The sequence below is a fragment of the Amphibalanus amphitrite genome, unplaced genomic scaffold (genome assembly GCF_019059575.1).
Source record: "Amphibalanus amphitrite isolate SeventyFive unplaced genomic scaffold, NRLGWU_Aamphi_draft 000682F_arrow, whole genome shotgun sequence".
NCBI lineage: Eukaryota > Metazoa > Arthropoda > Thecostraca > Balanomorpha > Balanidae > Amphibalanus > Amphibalanus amphitrite.
This window is the reverse complement of record NW_024882176.1, coordinates 1-14,336: the sequence shown is the minus strand read 5'-3', so window position 1 is coordinate 14,336 and position 14,336 is coordinate 1. Positions and strand designations below refer to the sequence as shown.

The window sequence follows — 14,336 nt, the reverse complement described above, 5'->3', positions numbered from 1 at the left end:
TAAACTTGGTGGATTGTGATACTTAACGACTTCAGTCCGGTTAAACTTTCACACTCTCAAGCAAGGCCATATATAGTCTCAAGTCTCACTTGACTTGTATTGCCACACTGACACATTTGCATTGCAAGGCAATCACGATCCCAGAATCAAGTTCATAATCCAGTTGAGTTGTGTAGGGAAAGGCACGTGCCACACCCGTGACCCGACATCAACGTCAAGGTTTGCGAAAAAAGTGTTACAAACCAGCGCCACCTACTCTACAGAGGCAGAGGGTATCTACGGCATACGCTAAATATCCAACACTCCCCACCTTGAGAGCCTCTCAGCAACAGAGAGCACTCAACACCATGATACTAACAAATATCAAACAATACACCGCATGGCGCAAACAAACACAAGCCATTAATTTAAATAATATCTCCGCGGGCGCCGAGACACGCGACCCGATCGAGTACGAACCTCGGGCTCCCTCGCACTTGGGTCATCACCAGCCGGACCAACAGATGGAGCCTCAACACCATCACAGACACCACCTGGCACATCAAACGCCGCGCCGGCACCGCATGGAGGCGCACGGGAACCGCCACAGGGCGGAGGGACGCCATCAGAGCTGTCATCGACTACCTCAAGATTGTGCAGACGCTGAATAGCACACGTGTAACTGCCCTTACCGGTGCGCACATCTACACTTCTCACAACACCGTCCCTACCCGGATGCATCCGCTCTACCACTCCCCAAGGCCACCTCAGACGGGACTGGTTGTCCTTTTGGATCATCACCACCGATCCTACCCGCAAACCACCTCGGGAACTAAATCGGGGAACGGCAGCAGAGAGGTTACGCACATACGCTTCCACACCTGCCAGAACTGCTCCAGACAAGCACGGCGTTTTTTGTTTGTTTGTTTTTGGTTAGAAAAGACTTATTCTAGACAAGGCGGCGGCGGAGCCGAGAATCTTTATTGGAGCTGATACACATGCCAACATCACATGTCAAACAGTTAACCAGCCTGTCATTGGCCGACACAACGCAGTTAGCGCAGCCAAATATTCGGCAAAATAAATAGGAACCCAGTCAGCAATGCCCACTCGGGCCCCAATCAGTCTTTGCTTGGGCAGGCCCAACTTTGACTTCTTGGGCACTGCTCAGTTTTTTCTTGGGCTTTGGTCGGTGTACAGACCGCCGAGCAACGCCCAACAAAAAACCGGCCGGGCCCCGAGCGGGCAAGCCCGACCACTGCTGGGCGTGAATGGTGGGGCCCACGCAGGGCCCGAGCGGGGCCCACTCAGTTTTGTCTGCTTGGGCCCTGCATGGGCCCCAATCGGGCCCCGCTCAACGGCCAGCATGGGCTTTCCCAACCTCTGCTGGACATGGATAGTGTGGGCCCGCGCAGGGCCCGAGCGGGTCCCACCCAGTTTTGACTGCTTGGGCCCTGCGTGGGCCCCGATTGGGCCAGGTCTAACGGGCAGTGCGGACTTGCCCAACCACAGCCCGATCTGTCTATGATCGTCCCAGCCAACAATAATATGCGGGGCCCACGCTGGCAAACCTCGGGCAAGCCCACAGAAACACCTTGGGCTAGCCCAACCTCTAAGTACGTTTCTGCTCGGCGTATGACACAAAAACGCCAACCAAAAACGTACTTCAGCCACCACGGGGCCCTAGCTGGCATGCCCGCATTCAGCCCACGTTCTGACGCACTGTGTAGGCTATGCCCGCGTTGCGCCATGCCACTTCAAGCCACCGCAAGTGTGGCCCCACGCGGGCTCTCGCGTTTCCATTGCGCGGGCTGCCCGCATTGCGCCCGCCATCCACCGACGTGTGCGGGCTAAGGTGGGTTATGCCCGCGCTGCACCTTGCTCTTTTGAGCCACCGCAGGTGTGGCCCCATGCGGGCACCGGCAGCCGGGTAACGCGGGCTGCCCATGCTCAGCCCTAGTAGCGTCAACCTTCGTACCGCATTGAATAACTGTGGGCCCAATGTGGCCGAGCCCGCATTTTTGTGCGGGCATGCCCGGATGTTGCCCTTATTGCTTATAGGAATTCATAATGGCTCTCAACTGTGGCCCTATGCGGGCATGCCCACGTGGGCTAGCCCACCCTTAAACGTACCGGGCCCCATATGGGCTGCACGTCGCTAAGCCCAACCTGGCAGTGGCGGTTCCAGCCACCTCCCCCCCCCCACCCCCGATCAGTGGCGGTCGTTTGACCGCGAGCTTGCGCCTCGAATCATTTGCTCAAACAGTTCGTTCTGACATTGTAATGTATTGCTCAACACTTGACTATACGTATACCTATACACCGCCGCGCTGGTATCCTCCAGCTACCATTGCTCCATGGGGAGTTCAGCCTCTTCGGCTTCAGCCTCTTCGGCTTCAGCCTCTTCGGCTTCAGCCTGGCGGGTTTCGAAGTCAGGCTGCCGGACCTCCAGCGTCTCGAGGTTCTCCACCGGCTGCAGTGGAGGTCGGTCGGTCGGGGCCTGGCCTGCCACTGACGGGCCAGCTGCCTCCTTGGTTTTTGAGAGCCTTCGGAGACGCTTGCCGTTCCGATCCCGGCTGCCGGAGAGCCAGAGGCCCACGCACCTCCCGACGGCGTCTCGGTTGGCGCCACCGCAGCGTCTCAGTGTCTCTGCCAGAAAAGCCACCCAAACTGCGTCATTATCTTGTGTGAACAAGGGAGGGATATGGGAGGGTGTACAAAGCACACCGATACATCAGAAAAGAATATACTGCATTTAACAGACACGTGAAAAAAGAAAAAAGCGCTCCGATGAATGGCAAACGAAAAGCAAAACATCGATAGCAAAAGCAAACATGCACGCAAATACACGCACACACAAGCATCACTGACACTCACCGCAGATAACGTCGAAGAGGACGGTTTCCGCTATAGCCCTCTTCCCATTCTTCCCTTTCGGGGAAAGGTGCTCGGACAGATCGGCCGACACAGTGCCGCGCATTACAGAACGGACGTTCCGCTCCAGGTCCGATCAGGCCATGGTGCAACACGCGCTGAGTTGCTCCACCTGGAAATGAACGCCAAATGATTAAGAAGTAAAATAACGCATTGGCAAAAAAAAAAAATGGGTGGAAACATGATCATTGTGCGAGTGCGTCTAGCGGCTGGTAGGGACAATTATGAGACAGTGGTTGCGCGCCATATACAAACTGAATTATCGCAAGGCTACTAAATCAAAATGTATTTGCGTATTGGTATCCTCGGTCTTTGTTATTGTTTGGGCTGGCTGGCTGCCGACAGGTGTGCGTTTGCTATTTATTTTTGTTTTCGACAGGAAGAGACAACTCACAATTGCGAAGAGATTACCTTTTTGATATTGACACACTCAGAAAATTGGTGGAAAATGTGATGAGATTGAGATATTAAAAGATTGAGATGAGGAGTGCCGAGTGAGTGAGCGTTGGTTATTTTAGTTTTTGTTTTCATCAGAAGATGGATTGAAATGTGTGATAAACAGGTATTCCAGAGATGATTGTAACCGAAGATCCGAGTTGAAATGGAAAAAAGCGAGAAAGCAGTGATTTTTATTGTTACAGTAGTTTGGTTATGATTCTGCAAGCACCTTTGTCAACTCAACCACAAGTACTTACTGGGTTTGCGAAGCAGTTTATCAAGGTGTTCATGGATATGCTTATTTTCAAAGAACAGTAGACTACTGATACGTGTGGTATCATGTGTTTGACCAGCTGATGTTATCTGTTCTGTCATGTGCATTGATAGTAAATATGTGCATGCTTGGACCCTGGCAAGATGAATAAAAGCATTCATATTTCGTAATAATGAATAATGTTGTTCTCTTCATGACTCATGATATGTTATGGAAGTGTAATGGAGTCTGAATGAAGTCAAACCATAGCTCATTTTGAAATGCATTTCCTGCTGGCTGGAAGCTGCACACACCACATGTAAAACTGAAATTCATTCATTGGTTTTGGCATAAAAATAACAAAGATTATTATGACAATCAATTTTTGGAGCCTGGAAGGAGTGTTCAGTTTTAGATGAAATGCATTTCCTGCTGGCTGGATGCTGCACACACCACATGTAAAACTGAAATTCATTCATTGGTTAACTGCACCATTTTCAATGCATGACAGGTAAGTAGGCACTATCATTGATTGAAGCAGGACCTTCGACGGCACACATTAGACCAGGAAATACAAGCTATCCCCTTCATATTGATATTCAATTAGGTACATCTCACAAACATCAGAAGGTAGGTCACTATGTTCTTGCTTTAATCGTAGAATATTGACATTTAATATTGATATTGAATAATAATATTACACTTCCATTTTAGATGATGTTTTAATAACTAAATATAGAAATAAGTTATCATTATGAGTATGGGCACAACATCAAACTTGGTGCCCAAAGCACGCCACTCAGCATGCAAGTCAAACTTTGATTTCCGATTAATCTGACAAAACACATGGCTGCAAATATTAATAACATTTTATACTGAAGATTAACCAGTTACACATACTGCATTATTATGTGAACATAACAGAACATGGTAAATCCAGCAGGAAGTTTGCATTCTGATTCAATCAAACACTGTCTACAATGATCCATCTGGGATTTGGGAAACCAATAAACCACCAATAAACTCAGTTGGTATTCATTCATTGGCGATATGATTTATATAGATGCACTTCCATACCTATCTATTTCAATTTATATTTGGGACAACGACCTCTTGCTACTTTCACTTCAGTATCTCAGATTCTTCAGATCACTTCAGTGATCTTTGAATATTTTCATCTCGTCACATTTTCAATCAATCTTCTGAGCGTGTGTCAATAGCAAAAGTTATCTTTTCAAAATTATGAGATGTCTCTTCCTGCCGAAAACAAAAATAAATAACAAACGCACACCTGTCGGCAGCCACAGCCAGCCCAAACAATAACAAAGACCGAAGATACCAACGCGCATATACAATTTGATTTAGTAGCCTTGCGATAACGTCTATCAATTCAGCAGCAACGAATATCAGCCTCACAGCAGCATATTTCGGGGTCTTTCGATTTGGCTGAAAATCGGTATACAGGGCCTCCTCGATGCGCTGATTCCGAAAATGTACCTCTCTGGGGTGGTATTTTGCACCGTTAACGAGTTATCGGCCATTTAACATTTTAACGGGAAACAGCGGGGTCTTTCGATTTGGCTGAAAATCGGTATACAGGGCCTCCTCGATGCGCTGATTCCGAAAATGTACGTCTTTGGGGTGGTAGTTTGCACCGTTTACGAGTTAACGGCCAGTTAACATTTTAACGGGAAACGGCGGGGTCTTTCGATTTGGCTGAAAATGGGTATCCAGGGCCTCCTCGATGCGCTGATTCCGAAAATGTACCTTTTTGGGGTGGTATTTTGCACCGTTAACGAGTTAACGGCCATTTAACATTTAAACGGGAAACGGCGGGGTCTTTCGATTTGGCTGAAAATCGGTACACAGGGCCTCCTCGATGCGCTGATTCCGAAAATGTGCCTCTTTGGGGTGGTATTTTGCACCGTTAACGAGTTAACGAACCGTTAACATTTCAGCAGCATATATCGATTTCAGCAGCAAATTTTTGGAGTCTTTCGATTTGGCTGAAAATCGGTATACAGGGCCTGCTCGATGCGCTGATTCCGAAAATGTACCTCTTTGGGCTGGTATTTTGCACCGTTAACGAGTTAACGGCCATTTAACATTTTAACGGGAAACGGCGGGGTCTTTCGATTTGGCTGAAAATCGGTATACAGGGCCTCCTCGATGCGCTGATTCCGAAAATGTACCTCTTTGGGGTGGTATTTTGCACCGTTAACGAGTTAACGGCCATTTAACATTTTAACGGGAAACGGCGGGGTCTTTCGATTTGGCTGAAAATCGGTATACCGGGCCTCCTTGATGCGCTGATTCCGAAAATGTACCTCTCTGGGGTGGTATTTTGCACCGTTAACGAGTTATCGGCCATTTAACATTTTAACGGGAAACAGCGGGGTCTTTCGATTTGGCTGAAAATCGGTATACAGGGCCTCCTCGATGCGCTAATTCCGAAAATGTGCCTATTTCGGGTGGTATTTTGCACCGTTAACGAGTTAACGACCAAATAACATTTTAACGGGAAACGGCGGGGTCTTTCGATTTCGCTGAAAATCGGTATACAGGGCCTCCTCGATGCGCTGATTTCGAAAATGTGCCTCTTTGGGGTGGTATTTTGCACCGTTAACGAGTTAACGGCCATTTAACATTTTAACGGGAAACGGCGGGGTCTTTCGATTTGGCTGAAAATCGGTATACAGGGCCTCCTCGATGCGCTGATTCCGAAAATGTACCTCTTTGGGGTGGTATTTTGCACCCTTAACGAGTTAACGGCCAGTTAACATTTTAACGGGAAACGGCGGGGTCTCGATTTGGCTGAAATTCGGTATACAGGGCCTCCTCGATGCGCTGATACCGAAAATGTGCCTCTTTGAGGTGGTATTTTGCACCGTTAACGAGTGCAATAAACATTTTAACGGGAAACGGCGGGGTCTTTCAATTTGGCTGAAAACCGATATACAGGGCCTCCTCGCCGTTTCCCGTTAAAATGTTAAATAGCCGTTAACTCGTTAACGGTGCAAAATACCACCCAAAAGAGGTACATTTTCGGAATCAGCGCATCGAGGAGGCCCTGTATACCGATTTTGAGCCAAATCGAAAGACCACGCCGATTCCCGTTAAAATGCTAATTGGTCGTTAACTCGTTAACGGTGCAAAATACCACCCCAAAGAGGTACATTTTCGGAATCAGCGCATCAAGGAGACCCTGTACACCGATTTTAAGCCAAATCGAAAGACCCCGAAAATTTGCTGCTGAAATCGATTGATATGCTGCTGAAATGTTAACGGATCGTTAACTCGTTAACGATGCGAAATACCACCTCAAAGAGATACATTTTCGAAATCAGCGCATCGAGGAGGCCCGGTAGACCGATTTTCAGCCAAATCGAAAGACCCCGCCGTTTCCCGTTAAAATGTTAAATGGCCGTTAACTCGTTAACGGTGCAAAATACCACCCCAAAGAGGTACATTTTCGGAATCAGCGCATCGAGGAGGCCCGGTATACCGATTTTCAGCGAAATCGAAAGACCCCGCCGTTTCCCGTTTAAGTGTTAATTGGTCGTTAACTCGTTAACGGTGCAAAATACCACCCCAAAGAGGTACATTTTCGGAATCAGCGCATCGAGAAGGCCCTGGACACCGATTTTCAGCCAATTCGAAAGACCCCGCTGTTTCCCGTTAAAATGTTAAATGGCCGTTAACTCGTTAACGGTGCAAAATACCACCCCAAAGACGTACATTTTCGGAATCAGCGCATCGAGGAGGCCCTGTATACCGATTTTCAGCCAATTCGAAAGACCCCGCCGTTTCCCGTTAAAATGTTAACTGGCCGTTAACTCGTTAACGGTGCAAAATACCACCCCAAAGAGGTACATTTTCGGAATCAGCGCATCGAGGAGGCCCTGTATACCGATTCTCAGCCAAATCGAAACACCCCGGAATATGCTGCTGTGAGGCTGATATTCGTTGCTGCTGAATTGATAGACGTCTTGCGATAATTCAGTTTGTATAAAGCGCGCAAGCACTGTCTCATAATTGTCCCTACCAGCCGCTAGACGCACTCTCATTGTGCTGGTGGTGTGGAATCAAACCTTAACCGGGGCGCGCTAGACGACTCTCCCCTACCCTGACCCACCCTGAATCCCACCAGTGGATTGTGATCAAAATTGATCAAATCATCTTAAGCATTAGACATAGATGGAACCTTACCTTGTCTAAATACAACCAAGCTTCAACCCACGGTATATATAGCACTATTAAACCCAACCTTCCCTAACGAAGTTCGCGTGCTCCGCCCGCTACGCTGACCTCAATGAAAAATGGCGGAAATGGCGGACCGGTAGTGGTGCATTGGTGGCGACGGCGTCTGTTCGCAAAATCATAGGCGGCGGAACGGGGGGGGCACCGGGGCACCGTGCCCCCTTGAATTCTGCAAGGGGGGCACCAATAGCAAGGTGCCCCCCTTAAATTTGATGTATTAGTACCAGTGGCGGATTCGGGAAAACTCCAAGGGTAGGGTCATCAGAATCGAAGTGGTGCCCCTACCTATTCCCAAAATTAAAACCTCAACGGATTTCGGCCACTTAATTTTGGTGGTGCCCTATTTTCAGTTTTTTATTTTCCTTATTTTTGGTTAGTCATGTGATGACTGGTGCCCCTGTTAGGCCGCTGGTGCCCCTGGAAAGACTGTGGTACCTACCTACCCTGCCCCCTGACAAGCCTACGGTGGGCCCTGACATGACTTAGGTGCCCATGGTCCCTGACCGGCCCGTGATGCCCCTGACAGGCCTGTGGTGTCCTTGCTAGGCCTGTGATGTCCCTGGGCCTTGGCAGGTCTGTGGTGCCCCTGGCGAGCCTGTGGTGCCCCTGTTAGAACGCAGGTGCCCTTGACAGGTTTGTGGTGCCCCTGACAATCCTAAAGTGTCAACGACAGGCTTGTGGTGCCCTTGACAGGTCTATGGTGCCCTTGCGAGGCCGGTGGTTCCCCTGCGAAGCCAATAGTGCCCCTGGCAGGCCTCTGGTGCCCCTGGTAGGTCTGTGGTGCCCCCGGAAGACCTGTAGTGCTTTTGCTAGGCCGATGGTGCTCTTGACAGGCCTGTGGTGCCACTGACAGGCCCGTGATGCCCCTGCTAGGCCTGTGATACCCCTGGCGGGCCTGTGGTGCCCCTGCCGGCTGTCAGGCCTGTGGTGCTCCTGGCAGGCATGTGGTGACCCCAGGCCCTAAGTCATGACCCATGTGACCTCCCCCCTGGGATTCGCCACTGATTAGTACTGCGATGGCTTCTTGGGAATTTGATACATGTAGGATAAATGGAATTTATCAAACGACAATAAGGAAGAGACAAGCACATAGGTACTTGAGGATCAGCTTAACCCTCGCCGGCACAGGCCATTTTGAGTCCTTCGACGGCACAAGGGGGGGGGGGGTTGGAACGACCCCCCTCGCGTTTGGCCCCTGATGGAGCTAGAGCTTCGCAGAAAAAAACGAGCGTGTTGCCCGTCACAAGAGGAAGCCAATGATACCCAATTTTAAGATCCTTGGTCATCGGTTGACCTTCCAGGTCAGGTCAATGACCCATAAATCGGGAATATCGGGACCTGTTAGAAAGTCGTAAAGTGTGGCTGCTAAGGAGTTTTCCGGGGTGCTGGTCACGAATATCGTGTTAGTTTTGATCATAGATGATGTCGTGAAGCGTTTAGACCAGGTCGGGTCAGGTCAGGTCAGGTTAACCGGTAGGGGTCGTGACGGGTATTCGTAGTACCTGTCATCCGCCTCTGACAGCTTCGTAACATGTTACGAAGGCACCAAAACTACTTCGTAAATGTTCCAAATGGTTGCTAAACTCGAATTCAGCTCCAAAAACTAGCCTAGAAACATGTAAAACTCGAAAAAGTGAACCGAGGTCACCAAAGGTCAATGACCTGACCTGACCTTCTGGTGACCTTGACATCCACCCTAATGCATGGGAGCAACATCAAATCACATGTTTGAACGTTTGAAACCACGAAAAGCTTGCAAACGCGCGGCTAATGCGAGCCGACATACGCCGAATCGCGATTCCGGCCAAACATGGTCTCAGAAAAGAGGTCACAGGTCAAAGGTCATTTGGGTCAGGGGTGGTCAGGGTCATGACATTTTCAGGGTAGGTGTAAAATTGATCAATGCGAGGGTACTGAAAGTTTCGTCGCGATCGGCCGCTTTTTACGCGAGTTATTCGCGAAAAACCTTAGGGGGGTGCATCAACCCCCCTCCCCCCTGTGCTGGCGAGGGTTAAGTTAACCACACATACGGGGGTGAACTGCCATTTTCGTTTTGTAAAAAATAAAAAAAATCATCGTGTCAGGGCTGTGACGAAAAATAAGTGGCCTAAATCCGATGAGAAAACAGGATTTGGGGGTACCCTAGGTTTGGCTCTTGGAGCTGGTGCCCCCCCCCCCCCTTGTCTCAAATCGTTCCGCCGCCTATGCGCAAAATAATAATGTAAGTGTAATAAAATAATAAAATAAAAATGAATTGATTGAAACTGACTATATAAATTCATGATGAAGATTTTTGATAGCAATTTTCGATATTTAATTTTAATTTTATACAAAAATGAAAAACAAATATTTCAGCTATGAATAAAAACAATTCACAAAAATAAAAAAACGCACTGCTCGGTGACATAATATCATTTTAAGGGAGAATTCAGCTAATTATTCTTGAAACCACCATTTCACATCTTATTTTTTAATTCCACCACTATATCCGCGCGGGATGCTTTGTCCGGCTTGTCCGACGAACCCGCAGTCAGCCCACACAACGCCCGTGACGGAACTTTCATCGGGCAGCCCGCGCATTGCCCGTAAAAAACTGCATGGGCTGAGCCCACCCTCTGCCCACGTTCGTCATGCCCATACGGGGCCCTCGTGGGCACAGCCCGCAGTCAGTCCATGTTCGCCATGCCCACACAAAGCCCTTGCTTTGACGCCTCCGTTATTACGGTCCCGCCGGCAGCCAACCCGTCCAGCAAGATGGAGTCACTGTGGCTGAGTGTCGGGTCGGGTCGGCGCGGCCACCAGTTTGTTTTGGCAGCGGTGTATCGGCCTCCGAGACGGACTGTGGCGGCTCTAGAAGCTGATTTCGAAACTTTGGAAACGCAACTGCAGCATGTGATGATTAAATTCCCCGGTTCCAAAGTAGTCATAAACGGTGACTTGAACTGTAATATCCTAGCGGACAGCTCCGATTCATCTCGGCAAACACTTGTGAACTTTATTAGCATTTACTCTATGTCGCAACTAATTGCCGAGCCAACATATGCTACAGGATCCTTGCTGGACGTGATTATCGTGAATGATCGCGACATTATTAGGAAGAGCGGCACTAGGGTGTGCGACATCAGCCCGCATAAGTATGTTGTCGCGGCGCTTACCATCCCTCGCCCTCGTGCGAAGCCCGCGGTTATGAACTGCCGGCCGCTAAACCGGGTGAACGTAACGGAGTTGCATGCCAGCCTACATCGGGCAGACTGGCAGGCCGTTTACCGCGAAGGCCGCTGTTCCGACCAGTGGCAGCGCTTCCTGGACATTTTCTTACCTATTCTCGACCGTTTTGCACCGATGAAGAGAGTTACCATTCGAAACCCAGACGCCCCACATGTGACAGAGGCCACGCGTGAGTTGATGTGTCGGCGGCGCGCGGCCCGTGAGGCCCGGCGGGGCGGTGACAGCGGCAGCGCGGCTGAGTACCGATCGCTGAACCGCGCCGTGAAATCCGCCATACGCCGGGATGTGCGAGAAAACTTAGGGCAGCGCATAGTGGAACAGGGCCCGACTTCTGTGTACCGAAATATTAGGCAAGTCATCGGCAATAGCAAGGGCGTGCGTGCTACGCCGACAGCCAGCGCTGATGCGTTAAACGAGTATTTTGTCGGCGTCGGGCCTAACGTTGCTAGGGAGCTTGCCGAGTCGGGTGTGACCTCCGCAGACGATATATGCCGTGTCCCGCGTGTTGGCTCGTGCGGTTTTACTGTTGGTACCATCGATTACGACACACTCAGACGCACGATTGTCGGAATGCGTAACACTTCGGCCTGTGGCATGGATGGTTTATGCATACGCACCATCAAGCTATGTTTCGACGCGATTGGAGTGCCGTTGCTGAACATCGTGAATACCTGTCTGTCAAACTGTGCTTTCCCAGAGGCGTGGAAACACTCCATAATCCATCCTATTCACAAATCCGGTCCTTGTTCCAACCCAGCCAACTTCAGACCTATTTCCTTAGTCCCCGTCATGTCCAAAATCGTCGAGAAGGTCGTTCGGCGTCAACTCTATGCTTATTTGTCATCCAATCATCTCTTAGCTTCAGCTCAACACGGTTTTAGGCCACGACACTCAACAGAAACTGCATTGCTCAGCGTATCCGACCATATTTTATCTGCGACAGACAGAGGTGATCTTACTCTACTCTGTCTGATAGATTTAAGTAAATGTTTTGACGTTATCGACCATTCCAAACTATTGACCAAACTAGAGCAGCATGGAGTTGACGCTGAATGGTTCCGCTCTTACCTATCAAACCACACACAGAGTGTTTCCATCACTGACCCTGTTTCTGGTCGAAGGTGCCTCTCGCGACCGCTGCGAAACAGTGTGGGGGTGTACCAGGGGTCTGCCCTCGGGCCATTGTTGTACACAGTGTTCGCCAATGACCTGAGCCTCTGCGCGCCTGATGCCCATGTCGTCCAATACGCCGATGACACGCAAGTGCTTGTGTCCGGCGGTAAGGATGACATTGCGGCTCTGGTAGGGCGCATGGAGAGCTCCCTCACGTCTTTGGACGTGTGGTTCAGGGCTAATGCCCTGAAGGTGAATGCCTCGAAAACCCAACTAATGGTATTTGGCAGCAGGCCGAACCTCCGCAGTGTCCCCACGATCGAGGTGCGTTTCCGTGGCGAGACTCTACGCCCGGAACGGAGTGTGAGAAACCTCGGCGTGATATTCGACCCTACTCTGTCATGGGACGAACACGTGGCACATGTCGTGCGTAAGTGCTTCGGAATGTTGATTGCCCTCAGCCATATCCGGCATTACCTCCCTCAGAGGGTGATACCAACAGTTGTGCACGGTCTAGTACTTTCTCACGTTAGGTACTGTATAACTGTGTTCGGTAATTGTACTGGCAAAAATCATAGGCAACTCCAAAAGATTATTCACTTTTGCGCGAGAGTGGTTGCTGGGAGACGCAAATTTGACCATATTTCGGATATTTTGAAAGGTCCTGACTGGTTTACATCTACACAGCTGTCGGATTACCACACACTTTCTCTAGTCCACCGAACACTCCGGTGGGGAGAACCGGCTCCACTTGCCTCACTTTTTATCAAAAGCTCGAATTTACGTACACGACAAACGCGACAGGACAACAGTTTTTACCTACCTCGCATCCGATCGGAGGCAGGTAGACGCCAGTTTGCGTACCGGGCACCGCAGCTTTACAACGGTTTGCCGGTGGAGCTGACTGCCCTCAAGCATGATGCCTTCAAAAAGAACTTGCGTCTTTACCTCAAGAGAGAGTACGAGTAGGTGCTGTTCCGGTATAGTTACCTATCGTCTGTGAGGCTTATTTACCTACCGCTTGTGAAACTTGTAACTTGCGCTGTGATGTTTCTCTTTTTCTTTTATTATGCGTTTTATGTGTGTATGTGAATGCATGTACCTTTTTACCCACTTTTACTACTGTTCAGCGATTGTGACACTGGACTGAGAATAGCCACGGCTCCTGTGGATGGTCCAAAGACGTTCAATAAATAAATAAATAAATAAATAAATTGCTATGTCTGACGAAAAAAACTAACTGGGGCTAAGTTGGGCTGCGCCCGACTCCTGCCCACTTTGCCCGCACTGTGCCCACGAAAAACGTTGGCTGGGGTTCTACCTACGTGTGTAATGTGGCCCCAATCGGGCTATGCTGTGGCATGCCCGATCTAACTGCAAATCTCATTGGGCATGCCCAAACAATTACAAATTGGGCATGCCCAAGCATTGCCCAAGCAATTACAAATTGGGCATGCCCAATCATTGCCCAGATAACGGTGAAATTTGACATGTTCAGACTCCAAAGCATGTTGTCATTTAATGACAACGTGCTTTGTTTTCAACATGCCGATGGTACGCATGTTCTTTCGATGATCATATAAAAAATGAAAATGTCATCATCCTCCATTTATTAACCCTCGCCCATGTAGGGGGGGTTGGTGCAACCCCCCCCTGAGGTTTTTCGAAAATAGTGCAAAAACGGCGGCGCGCAGCGCCGCCAAATTTTGGGTACCTTATGGGGCAAACCTTGCGCATCTTTTGATAAAAAAAAATTTGACCGGGTCATGTCAGGTCACGGAGTTATGACGTCACAAAGGGAACAGCCTCCGGCCGGATTTTCACAAACTGAGTGCCAACGCCCGAGGTTTCCTGCCGGTGGTACGGACATCGGTTGATGGATCGTGATGAAACTTCCCATGCATGTTGGGGCAAGTATTGGCTATCATATGGTATAAGAAACTTGACCGGGTCAGGTCAGGTCACGGAGCTATGACGTCACAAGAGGAACAGCGTCCGGTACTATTTTTGAAAAGCGCCCGAACCACTATTTTGCTAATTCTTGTCACCTCAATGGGAATATGCAGCAATATTAGCTTCTATAGGGAGCAAATGGACCTCCCAAGTCCAAAAATACAATCAGATTTCAAAA

General features: G+C 49.4%; 1 protein-coding gene across 2 annotated transcripts; it reads right to left on the bottom strand.

Moving 5' to 3' along the window:
• Nucleotides 1-2,289: 2,289 nt before the first annotated feature.
• On the bottom strand, nucleotides 2,290-3,019 carry LOC122364551. Of its 2 annotated transcripts, none has more exons than XM_043335044.1 (2): nucleotides 2,857-3,019; nucleotides 2,290-2,649 (listed from the first exon to the last, which is right to left on the bottom strand). In XM_043335044.1, exons 1-2 carry the CDS (start codon nucleotides 2,957-2,959, stop codon nucleotides 2,324-2,326), a joined length of 429 nt encoding a protein of 142 aa, XP_043190979.1. In that variant the 5' UTR covers nucleotides 2,960-3,019; the 3' UTR covers nucleotides 2,290-2,323. The 2 variants fall into 2 exon arrangements, with proteins under 2 accessions (XP_043190979.1, XP_043190980.1); XM_043335045.1 differs by having other exon boundaries at nucleotides 2,290-2,628.
• Between the last annotated feature and the right edge of the window lie 11,317 nt (nucleotides 3,020-14,336).

Coding starts and splice junctions, on each gene's coding strand:
- LOC122364551 (XM_043335044.1), bottom strand. CDS start 2,959: ATGCGCGGCACTGTGTCGGCCGATCTGTCCGAGCACCTTTCCCCGAAA. Junction 2,650..2,856: donor CCTCTTCGACGTTATCTGCG/GTGAGTGTCAGT, acceptor ATAATGACGCAG/TTTGGGTGGCTTTTCTGGCA.